General features: G+C 43.3%; 1 protein-coding gene across 1 annotated transcript; it reads left to right on the top strand.

Annotated features, from left to right (window-relative positions):
• Positions 1–6,455: 6,455 nt before the first annotated feature.
• On the top strand, positions 6,456–11,080 carry LOC124680826 (heat shock cognate 70 kDa protein 2-like). Its single transcript, XM_047215867.1, has 2 exons — positions 6,456–6,754; positions 9,148–11,080. The coding sequence occupies exons 1-2, from the start codon at positions 6,538–6,540 to the stop codon at positions 10,869–10,871; spliced, it is 1,941 nt and encodes a 646-aa protein (XP_047071823.1). The 5' UTR covers positions 6,456–6,537; the 3' UTR covers positions 10,872–11,080.
• Positions 11,081–12,754: the final 1,674 nt, after the last annotated feature.

Genomic DNA, 12,754 nt, shown 5'->3' with positions numbered 1-12,754 from the left:
ATAATGCTAAAAAGAAACCTTTGGGGAAAGTTGATAATGTTCATATTATGGTTAACAATAACCTTGTCCCCGTTGATTTTGTTGTCTTGGATATTGAATGCAATGCATCTTGCCCCATTATATTGGGAAGACCTTTTCTTCGAATCGTTGGTGCCACTATTGATATGAAGGAAGGTAATATTAAATATCAATTTCCTCTCAAGAAAGGTATGGAACACTTCCCTAGAAAGAGAATGAAGGTACCTTATGATTCTATTATTAGAACAAATTATGATGTTGATGCTTCATCTCTCGATGTTACTTGAGTTACACTTTCTGCGCCTAGCTGAAAGGCGTTAAAGAAAAGCGCTTATGGGAGACAACCCATGTTTTTACTACAGTATTTTTGTTTTATATTTGTGTCTTGGAAGTTGTTTACTACTGTAGCAACCTCTCCTTATCTTAGTTTTGAGTTTTGTTGTGCCAAGTAAAGTCTTTGATAGTAAAGTAAGTACTAGATTTGGATTACTGCGCAGTTCCAGCATTTCTTTGCTCGTCACGAATCTGGGTCTACCTCCCTGTAGGTAGCTCAGAAAATTAAGCCAATTTACGTGCATGATCCTCGGATATGTACGCAACTTTCATTTAATTTGAGCATTTTCATTTGAGCAAGTCTCGGTGGCCTAATAAAATCCATCTTTACAGACTGTTCTGTTTTGACAGATTCTGCCTTTTATTTCGCATTGCCTCTTTTGCTATGTTGGATGAATTTCTTTGATCCATTAATGTCCAGTAGCTTTATGCAATGTCCAGAAGTGTTAAGAATGATTGTGTCACCTCTGAACATGTGAATTTTTATTGTGCACTAACCCTCTAATGAGTTGTTTCGAGTTTGGTGTGGAGGAAGTTTTCAAGGATCAAGAGAGGAGTATGATGCAATATGATCAAGGAGAGTGAAAGCTCTAAGCTTGGGGATGCCCCGGTGGTTCACCCCTGCATATTCTAAGAAGACTCAAGCGTCTAAGCTTGGGGATGCCCAAGGCATCCCCTTCTTCATCGACAACATTATCGGGTTCCTCCCCGAAACTATATTTTTATTCCGTCACATCTTATGCACTTTGCTTGGAGCGTCGGTTTGTTTTTGTTTTTTGTTTTGTTTGAATAAAATGGATCCTAGCATTCACTTTATGGGAGAGAGACACGCTCCGGCTGTAGCATATGGACAAGTATGTCCTTAGGCTCTACTCATAGTATTCATGGCGAAGTTTCTTCTTCGTTAAATTGTTACATGGTTGGAATTGGAAAATGCTACATGTAGTAACTCTAAAATGTCTTGGATAATTTGATACTTGGCAATTGTTGTGCTCATGTTTAAGCTCTTGCATCATATACTTTGCACCCATTAATGAAGAAACACTTAGAGCTTGCTAATTTGGTTTGCATATTTGGTTTCTCTAGAGTCTAGATAACATCTAGTATTGAGTTTTGAACAACAAGGAAGACGGTATGGAGTCTTATAATGTTTACAATATGTCTTTTATGTGAGTTTTGTTGTACCGTTCATCCTTGTGTTTGTTTCAAATAACCTTGCTAGCCTAAACCTTGTATCGAGAGGGAATACTTCTCATGCATCCAGAATACTTGAGCCAACCACTATGCCAATTGTGTCCACCATACCTACCTACTACATGGTATTTACCCGCCATTCCAAAGTAAATTGCTTGAGTGCTACCCTTAAAATTCCATCATTCACCTTTGCAATATATAGCTCATGGGACGAATAGCTTAAAAACTATTGTGGTATTGAATCTGTACTTATGCACTTTATCTCTTATTAAGTTGCTTGTTGTGCGATAACCATGTTTCTGGGGACGCCATCAACTATTCTTTGTTGAATATCATGTGAGTTGCTATGCATGTCCGTCTTGTCCGAAGTAAGAGAGATCTACCACCTTAATGGTTGGAGCTTGCATATTGTTAGAGAAGAACATTGGGCCGCTAACTAAAGCCATGAATCATGGTGGAAGTTTCAGTTTGGACATATATCCTCAATCTCATATGAGAATAATAATTGTTGCCACATGCTTATGCATTAAAGAGGAGTCTATTATCTGTTGTCCATGTTGTCCCAGTATGGATGTCTAAGTTGAGAATAATCAAAAGCGAGAAATCCAAAATGCGAGCTTTCTCCTTAGACCTTTGTACATGCGGCATGGAGGTACCCCATTGTGACACTTGGTTAAAACATGTGCATTGCAAAGATCCGGTAGTCCAAGCTAATTAGGACAAGGTGCGGGCACTATTAGTATACTATGCATGAGGCTTGCAACTTGTAAGATATAATTTACATAACTCATATGCTTTATTACTACCGTTGACAAAATTGTTTCATGTTTTCAAAATAAAAGCTCTAGCACAAATATAGCAATCGATGCTTTCCTCTTTGAAGGACCATTCTTCTTACTTTTATGTTGAGTCAGTTCACCTATCTCTCTCCACCTCAAGAAGCAAACACTTGTGTGAACTATGCATTGATTCCTACATATTTGCATATTGTACTTGTTATATTACTCTATGTTGACAATTATCCATGAGATATACATGTTACAAGTTGAAAGCAACCGCTGAAACTTAATCTTCCTTTGTGTTGCTTCAATACCTTTACTTTGATTTATTGCTTTACGAGTTAACTCTTATGCAAGACTTATTAATACTCGTCTTGAAGTACTATTCATGAAAAGTCTTTGCTTTATGATTCACTTGTTTACTCATGTCATTACCATTGTTTTGATCGCTGCATTCACTACATATGTTTACAAATAGTATGATCAAGGTTATGATGGCATATCACTTCGTAAATTATCTTTGTTATCGTTTTACCTCGCTCGGGACGAGCGTAACTAAGCTTGGGGATGCTTGATACGTCTCCGACGTATCGATAATTTCTTATGTTCTATGCCATATTATTGATGATACCTACATGTTTTATGCACACTTTATGTCATATTCGTGCATTTTCCGGAACTAACCTATTAACAAGATGCCGAAGTGCCGCTTGTCGTTTTCTGCTGTTTTTGGTTTCGTAAATCCTAGTAACGAAATATTCTCGGAATTGGACGAAATCAAGACCCAGGGGCCTATTTCGCCACGAACCTTCCAGAAGACCGAAGAGCATACGAAGTGGGGCCACGAGGTGGCCAAACGACAAGGCGGCGCGGCCAAGGGGGGGCCGCGCCGCCCTATGGTGTGGGCCCCTCGTCAGCCTTCCGACTCTGCCCTTCCGCCTACTTAAAGCCTCCATCGCGAAACCCCTGATGAGAAAAACCACGATACGGAAAACCTTCCAGAGACGCCGCCGCCGCCGATCCCATCTCGGGGGATTCTGGAGATCTCCTCCGGCACCCTGCCGGAGAGGGGATTCATCTCCCGGAGGACTCTACACCGCCATGGTCGCCTCCGGAGTGATGAGTGAGTAGTTCACCCCTAGACTATGTGTCCATAGCAGTAGCTAGATGGTTGTCTTCTCCTCATTATGCTTCATTGTTGGATCTTGTGAGCTGCCTAACATGATCAAGATCATCTATCTGTAATACTCTATGTTGTGTTTGTCGGGATCCGATGGATAGAGAATACCATGTTATGTTAATTATCAAGTTATTGCATATGTGTTGTTTATGATCTTGCATGCTCTCCATTATTAGTAGAGGCTCTGGCCAAGTTGATGCTAGTAACTCCAAGAGGGAGTATTTATGCTCGATAGTGGGTTCATGCCCGCATTGACACCGGGACGAGTGACGTAAAGTTCTAAGGTTGTGTTGTGTCGTTGCCACTAGGGATAAAATATTGAGGCTATGTCCGAGGATGTAGTTATTGATTACATTACGCACCATACTTAATGCAATTGTCTCGTTGCTTTGCAACTTAATACCTGGAGGGGGTTCGGACGATAACCCGAAGGTGGACTTTTTAGGCATAGATGCAGCTTGGATGGCGGTCTATGTACTTTGTCGTAATGCCCAATTAAATCTCACCGTACTTATCATGACATGTATGTGCATTGTTATGCCCTCTCTATTTGTCAATTGCCCGACCGTAATTTGTTCACCCAACATGCTTTTATCTTATGGGAGAGACACCTCTAGTGAACCGTGGACCCCGGTCCATTCTTTAATACCGAAATACAAATCTGCTCGCAATACTTGTTTTTACTCGTTTTCTCTGCAAACAATCATCTTCCACACAATTCGGTTAATCCTTTGTTACAGCAAGCCGGTGAGATTGACAACCTCACTCGTTTCGTTGGGGCAAAGTACTTTGGTTGTGTTGTGCAGGTTCCACGTTGGCGCCGAATCCCCGGTGTTGCGCCGCACTACATCCCGCCGCCATCAACCTTCAACGTGCTTCTTGGCTCCTCCCGGTTCGATAAACCTTGGTTTCTTTTCGAGGGAAAACTTGCTGCTGTGCGCATCATACCTTCCTCTTGGGGTTGCCCAACGAACGTGTGAAATACACGCCATCAAGCATATTTTCTGGCGCCGTTGCCGGGGACTGAAGAAAAGCTACACCACAAAGATTTCGAACCCCCACGTCAACTACGCACCAGTGACTGCGTATGGCATCCCTGTGGATTACACCGATGAGTATCTTTAAATTGCCGAAGATACAACCACGGAGTCCGTTTGTAGGTTTGCTCGCATGATTATCAAGTTGTTTGGGCTAACCTATCTCCGAACTCCCAATGAGGATGACACAAAATATTGATGGAGATAAATGAGAAAAGAGGTTGGCTAGTCTTGATTGTATGTATTGGACATGGAAGAATTGTCCCAATGCATGGCATGACATATACTTGAGGTCATCGCATCACAAGATTATTATTTTTGGTTTGTCGGGAACACTCAATGACATCAACGTGCTGCAAAGATCCCCTTTATTTGCGAAACTAGCAAATGGGGAAGCACCCACTTGCAATTACAAGGTCATGAACAATGAATATATAATGGGATATTACCTAACCGATGGCATCTATCCGGATTGAGCAACTTTTGTGAAGTCCGTGAAGGATCCCCAAGACAAAATAGAAGCTGAGTTTGCCAAAGCTCAAGAAGCAGCTCACAAAGACATTGAGAGCTTTCGGTGTTTTGCAAGCGATGTTTGCCATTGTTCGTGGCCCAGCCCGATTTTGGGACAAAAAAATCCTTGTGAACATCATGACATGTTGTGTGATTCTTCACATCATGATCATCGAGGATGAAAGAGAGTTGAGCCTGCCTTGCTTCTATGACAACATTGGCACCCGAATGCGACCCCAACGCAATCCCAATCGCATAGAAGCTTTCCTTGAAACACATCAGTAGATTGAGAATGCCAGTATCGATGCCCAGCTCGTTTATGATCTGAAAATGCACCACTAGCAGCGACATGGCCGTCGCCGTTGATCCTACCATTCTATTCATTTATGTGTGAGATGTATCATTCTTGTGACATTTGTTCATTTGTTTGATTGTTCGAAAATTGATGTAATTTGGTTAATACATTTTCTATTTTTTTCAAAATTGTTGTAATAATTTGGTTGAGACATTTGTTAATTTGGATGTTTGTTTTATGATCGGCTGTTGCATGTCCATGTTGATTCTATGAAAACCCCTAATTTTACGGGTTCGAAAAAGCTCTATGTAAACAGTTTTGGTTTACGGGCTCTATTCCGCGCCAACGATTTTTCGATCCGTAAACACGAGTTCGGTGAACTGAACTCGGGGTTTTCAGTTCGCGTGTTTACGAGCTCTGCTAGAGATGCTCTAACGTTTCAACAAACTCTGTAGATTTTATATACGTAATTATGCTCTGGAATTTAAGGAAATACCGTGAAAAATGGTTTTGCATTTCAGTTGGAAAAAAGTGCTTCGATTCCATATTTGATACTGAACTCCGATACTAGTTCGTCTGACTTTCGATCAAACCTCTATTTTTTTTACGAACAGATCGATCACAGCTCACAGCCCGCGTTGACGTAAAAGATTATTGTGGCTTGTTTGAAGTTCCAGAACCTTCTAACATCAAGATCCAACGGCTCTCCTGGCGCAGAAAAGTCCTCCGCGGATCGTGACGCCCACTGCCGACCAAAGATACTTTCCCCGTTACTGCCACGCGTGTTCCCACACGGACACCCGCTCCTGCTCTTCCGCCACACAATCGCACTCCTGGGACACTGAAATACGGGCCCACGCAAACCATCCAACATCCCGGCCCCGCAGGCAGCGAGACAAACGAAGCGACCCTGACGTGCGCAATGGCAACCGCCAGTACATTTATGGCAGTAGTGAACTCTGCCACCCGGGCCCCACCCCGCGCGAGCTGGGCTCTGTATGGGCCACGCGCGCCTCGGCCGGTTCAGACAGGGAGCGTAGACCAAGCAAGCTGGCCGTTCCAGTATAAATACCGGCCCCGCTCCTCCCTGCTTCCTCCTCTCCCGAGTCCGCAGCAGCCGCCAGCAGCTGCTCCAGACTCGAACAAACCCTAACCCTAGCCGCCGCCTCCGTCTCGATCTAGTCTAGTCCCATGGCGCCTACCAAGGGAGAGGGGCCGGCCATCGGCATCGACCTCGGCACCACCTACTCGTGCGTCGGCGTGTGGCAGCACGACCGCGTCGAGATCATCGCCAACGACCAGGGCAACCGCACCACGCCCTCGTACGTCGGATTCACCGACACTGAGCGCCTCATCGGAGATGCCGCCAAGAACCAGGTCGCCATGAACCCCATCAACACCGTCTTCGGTGAGCGCCCGCTCTCTGTTTCCTCTTGACGAGATCTGTCTACTGTTAGATCCGTTGACCCGTGGTACTTGTAAGGATTTTTGTTCCGTAGGCAGATCCGGCGTATATGTTTTCTGTAGATACGGCGTGTATGTTCTGTAGATCCGGCCTAGCATATGTTTTCACTAGTTGTACAAGTTTGACGCGAATCTCGGTTTGCGTGTACAGAGTTTATGTCTTTTAGCTGCTATAGGTGTCTGATTAGATCTGTGATCTGATGTGGTTGTGTGAGTATACCTTCTTGGATCTACTACTTTTTAGAGCTTCTATATCTAGTTATTTCCTTTTATTGCGTTTGTTTAATGGTCCTCAGCCGTGGCCCATCTGAGATCTATACAGCTGGAGGATTTTTTTTTCTGGTTGCCACATCATATTGTCTGTCTTGCTTGAATGGTTTCCTTACTGGACTAAACTTGCTGGGGGAGAAATAAATAACATGTTCCTCTCCCTGAATGGTTTCCGGACAAATTCGTGATGTCTGTACCTTTTCTCTTATTCGTTACAACTTACAAGTGTGCAAAATATCTTTTACAAGATTTTTTTATGAAACTGAATTTGTACAGTTCTAACATCAGTGCAAGTTAACATGTCATTCCAAGTGTCATTATAAGCTAAATGAGCATGGTGTTTGCCATCCAATTTCTTGCCAAATTGTGCTAGGTTCTCAGACTGTATTGTTTGTAAACATTTTAAAGTTGTGTCGTTTACTATTTGCATATTTGCTAAGCCATTAATAATTCAGATAGCATATTCTGGTTACATGAGCACTTCATTTGGTCGGCTATGTGCCCCATCAATTAAAAGCGCAACAACTTTTTGGTACAATGTTGTGTACTTGACTGTTATAGAAACCTGTCATCGTTTCTGGTTCTGGATTTTTTTTTGCATTCATTGTTATTGTATTCGTGAGAAATTTTATTTTGTATTATCTAAATGTGTGCTACTCTTAAGGAAGTGTCCTTTGACAGGTTAATGTTGCCAAGTTTTATTAGCTGTAACACTGCCATGTGTAAATATGTCTAGCATAGCCAGCTCTTTTGGATCCCTACTACAACACATATACTAGTTGGTTGACTTGAAGGTTCTGCATCCTGCAAATCACAAATGTAGCTGCAACTTGTCCCCTCTAAGCAACATCAGTGCTAGATTTTATGTTTTGTACATGGAATATTCACACAACTACTACCTCTGACCTGATTTAATCGACGCGGCAACTACGCTGTCTACGTACATGTCTAGAACTAAGCTTGCGTCGTTTAAAGACGACCGGAGGGAGTAGCACCTAGCACCTTATTACCCATATCTATTTATCTCGACACGTGGATTTTTCATAGTATGAACAGATGGAAGTGAGTGCTGGTTATATGTAATCACTGGATTGCAAATAAACAATGTACATGCTTCCATTTACTTGGAGAACTGTATATGAATAGAAAGTTCAAAGAGGTCTACGTAGCTTCTTGAATCTTGATGAAAAGCCGCATAGCACCATTAAATTGAGAATCACATTTTCTGCACCAAAATTGCTTCATAGCATTATTGGTTGGAGTATATATGGTTTGAAGTTTATGAGGTTATGCGGATTTTTCACCAATGTTCAAGTGGTTATCTAGATCTGTTTACTAGAACTTTGAAATATACTCTTGTGTATATATGCACATTGGATGAAAGTATGTCCCAGGTTCATGTGTTTACTGAAGTGTATATGAACCTTGGGCACGCTTTCATTTACATGTGCAATAGTTTTATGACTTGTTTGAGCTAGAATAAAGGTCCATGTAGGAATAGAAAGATTGATGTACTCGTAACCTCTTGGGGGTGTTTACTTAGTCTTTGTGGCCTTTTGCTTTTGACTATATGTCCTAGTCAATACAAAAAGCCAAAGCCTAAACAGGTGCTTTTGTGGCTTAGCTTATAAGCCAAACTCCAAAAAGCCAGAAATAAGCCCAACTAAACATCTCTAGACTGTTAGCACAAGTTGCTTAATGTCATTGAAATGAATCATTCTTCCTTTTGAAAATTGCATGCTAATACAATTGAAGGGTTTTTGAAGTTGACCGCATTTTCCATCAAGGTTCATAAGCCAAAAGCACAGTGGCAACAACATTGTTAATATACGTTTTAAAGTTTTTGAAGTTAACCACAATTTTCATCAAGGTTCATAAGAACTTTATAAAATACACACTGCGAGAATATCCTCTAGGAACCATTACATTAGTTCACTTGTTAATAGTTACTTTAGTTGAACCAGTTTTGATAAATACATGCAAATTCTTGATTAATGCATATCTGTATTACTGTTGTAACTTCCAAATAATTCTTCTGACCATGTGTATGTTTATAAAACTGTGCAGATGCAAAGCGTCTTATTGGCAGAAGGTTTGCTGATGCCCCTGTCCAGAGTGACATTAAGATGTGGCCGTACAAGGTTATCCCTGGCCCAGCAGACAAGCCCATGATCGTAGTGCAGTACAAGGGTGAGGACAAGCAGTTCTCAGCTGAAGAAATTTCTTCCATGGTTCTCATCAAGATGCGTGAGATCGCTGAAGCTTACCTAGGAGTAACTATTAAGAACGCTGTTGTCACAGTACCTGCTTACTTCAATGACTCCCAGAGGCAGGCAACCAAGGATGCTGGTGTTATTGCTGGTCTTAATGTTATGCGTATCATCAATGAGCCAACAGCAGCTGCTATTGCCTATGGTCTTGACAAGAAGGCTACCAGTGTTGGTGAGAAGAATGTGCTTATTTTTGACCTTGGTGGTGGCACTTTTGATGTCTCTCTCCTTACTATTGAGGAGGGTATTTTTGAGGTGAAGGCCACAGCTGGTGACACTCATCTTGGTGGTGAGGACTTTGACAACCGTATGGTGAACCACTTTGTCCAGGAGTTCAAGAGGAAGCACAAGAAGGATATCAGTGGAAACCCGAGGTCTTTGAGGAGGCTTAGGACTTCATGTGAGAGGGCGAAGAGGACCCTTTCTTCCACTGCCCAAACTACCATTGAGATCGACTCACTCTTTGAGGGAGTTGATTTCTACTCCACCATCACCAGGGCCAGGTTTGAGGAGCTTAACATGGACCTCTTCAGGAAGTGCATGGAGCCAGTGGAGAAGTGCCTGAGGGATGCAAAGATGGACAAGAGCACCATCCATGATGTTGTCCTTGTCGGTGGTTCCACCAGAATTCCCAGGGTCCAGCAGCTGCTGCAGGACTTCTTCAATGGCAAGGAGCTTTGCAAGAGCATTAACCCCGATGAAGCTGTTGCCTATGGTGCTGCTGTCCAGGCTGCTATCCTCAGTGGTGAGGGTAACGAGAAGGTGCAGGACCTTCTCCTCCTTGACGTGACACCACTGTCACTTGGTCTCGAGACTGCTGGTGGAGTCATGACTGTGCTCATCACCAGGAACACCACCATCCCTACCAAGAAGGAGCAGGTCTTCTCCACCTACTCTGACAACCAGCCTGGTGTGCTTATCCAGGTGTTTGAGGGTGAGAGGACAAGGACCAGGGATAACAACCTCCTTGGCAAGTTTGAGCTCTCCGGTATTCCACCTGCACCCAGGGGTGTTCCTCAGATCACTGTCTGCTTTGACATTGATGCCAATGGTATCCTGAATGTCTCTGCTGAGGACAAGACCACTGGCCAGAAGAACAAGATCACCATCACCAATGACAAGGGAAGGCTGAGCAAGGACGACATTGAGAAGATGGTCCAGGATGCCGAGAAGTACAAGTCTGAGGATGAGGAGCACAAGAAGAAGGTTGATGCCAAGAACTCCCTGGAGAACTATGCTTACAACATGAGGAACACCATCCAGGATGAGAAGATTGCTTCCAAGCTGCCAGCAGACGACAAGAAGAAGATTGAGGAGGCTGTTGACCAGGCCATCACATGGCTGGACAACAACCAGCTCGCTGAGGTTGATGAGTTTGAGGACAAGATGAAGGAGCTCGAGGGCCTCTGCAACCCCATCATCGCCAAGATGTACCAGGGCGCTGGTGCTGACATGGCTGGAGATGATGATGCCCCAGCTTCCAGCGGCGGTGCTGGCCCCAAGATCGAGGAGGTCGACTAAGTTATACCAGTAGCGACTTTCATGAATTTTATGTAGTGAGAAATACACTATACGTCATTTGTTTCAGTCCCAGGTGCCAATCATATCACCTGGGCTGGAAGTTTTGTTGTACTGTCGGTTAATGTCAGACTTATATCTGTCACGTACAATGCAATGATGCATGTTTTGGCTCATTGTTGATTCAGCTTAATGCTTCTGAGTTCGCACTTCGTCCTGTGCCTTCTTCAATGGTTGTCTTGAGCTTCCTTTCAGTCTTTATCCGATGCTTGTTGCCTTTTGATTGCTGTCATTCCGCGGTGAAAAGCATATTCACTTTCTTTGTATTTTCTTTTGACGTAACACTTTCGTTTATGTCGATACTGTATCAACAATCATACGGCAGCTGTTTTGGGGCTTAAGTTTGCAGTGCGATATGGTACTGCAGTTGGAGGCAGCAACCTTTTGTTTTAGCCCCAGGTTTAGTTGTACATTTGGATTTGGTTAATAACCGTCTGAGGAACAATGTTGATGCTTTTGAGCTGTCACAACCTGTGATTTGCACAATGTGTTAATTGCAGCTTCATTGTTGTATCATTTGATTGGCCAGAACTTGCGTTGCAAAGAGAACTCATCATTAACTTGCAGCAAGGCCATTCTTTGTCAAAATTTGATAGGCTCTTCGACTACCCTTTTGTTTTAGTCCCAGGTGGCAATCACTTGGCAATCACTTCACCTGGTTTAGTTGTACACATTTGGTTAATCGTATGGAACAGTGAAATGATGTACGCTTTTGCCTTTGTGTTGATTCCAGCTGACTGCTTTTGAGTTTGAACTACTGTAGTTGTGATTTGCGTCTGTGAGTCTTGAGAGTCAAAATTCTGTAAATTGCAGCATCCCTGTTTTTTTTCTTCGATAAAGAGCATCTCTGTTTTATGGTTGGCCGAAAGCTGTGTTGCCTTGACTTAACTTGCAGCAAAGCCTGGCGCTCTTTGGTAATCCTCTACTTAATATGAATTCAGAGTTAGCAGTTATTTTTCCGCAAAGGAGTGTTGGATTTGGACGATGGAAATGAGATTGTGTTCGGCCTCTCAATGCAAATCTGGCCACGAAGAGACGACGCACCAGCCGGGAATCTCGCTCACATCCTGCGGTGTCGGTTTGATACAAAAGCGAAGAGTGTCCCGTAATCCCATCTCCCTCCGGGCTCCTTCGGTGACCGGACAGGTCGGCCCATCCCTTTTAAATCTGCCGCGTTCTCTCTTTCGCTTTAATCAGGGATGATCGATCGTCATAAGCAATAATTCTGCAGGGCCAAAGCGGCGGCATCCATCCCACCTGGCCCTACGTACCTACACGCACCTAAAGAACTCCCCTAATGATCATCATTAGTGCTGGTATATGATCCCTTTGAATCTGCCGTACTACTAGCTAAGCCTAGTGTCGTCCATCACTGGCATGATCAGATCGATTCTAAATATTGCTTCTGAACTACTCCCTCTTTCCTATGAAACATGTTGAAAGTTTTTTAAATTCGGACACATCTAGACACCATTTAGTGACTAGATACATCTAAATTTAGGCAAACTTCAGATATGTTGGGACAGAGGGAGTATGATCGAAATGGCATCAAATCAAAATGGATTGATACGAGGTAGCTTTTGGACGAAGCTCGCTGAAACCTGCATAGGCCCAGTGTCCACTTCCACTGTGCAGCCAAGCCTGGCTGAATTTCCCTGAAGTAACTAGTTGAAGAAAGCAGCGCCAGTGTCAGTAGCGTGCAAAGCGAGGACTGGTTACCACTTTAATTGCCTCGTCCCCAAGCTGGGATTTTCACCAGCAGCTGCACAGCCGGTTCTGAGGGCTGCTGATAGTGTTCCGATGCTAGCTAAATAACCAATGTGTGT

Source organism: Lolium rigidum, unplaced genomic scaffold, assembly GCF_022539505.1.
Source record: "Lolium rigidum isolate FL_2022 unplaced genomic scaffold, APGP_CSIRO_Lrig_0.1 contig_28945_1, whole genome shotgun sequence".
NCBI classification, from domain to species: domain Eukaryota; kingdom Viridiplantae; phylum Streptophyta; class Magnoliopsida; order Poales; family Poaceae; genus Lolium; species Lolium rigidum.
Note: the sequence above shows the minus strand (reverse complement) of the source record. Positions and strands in the feature narration are given on the sequence as shown.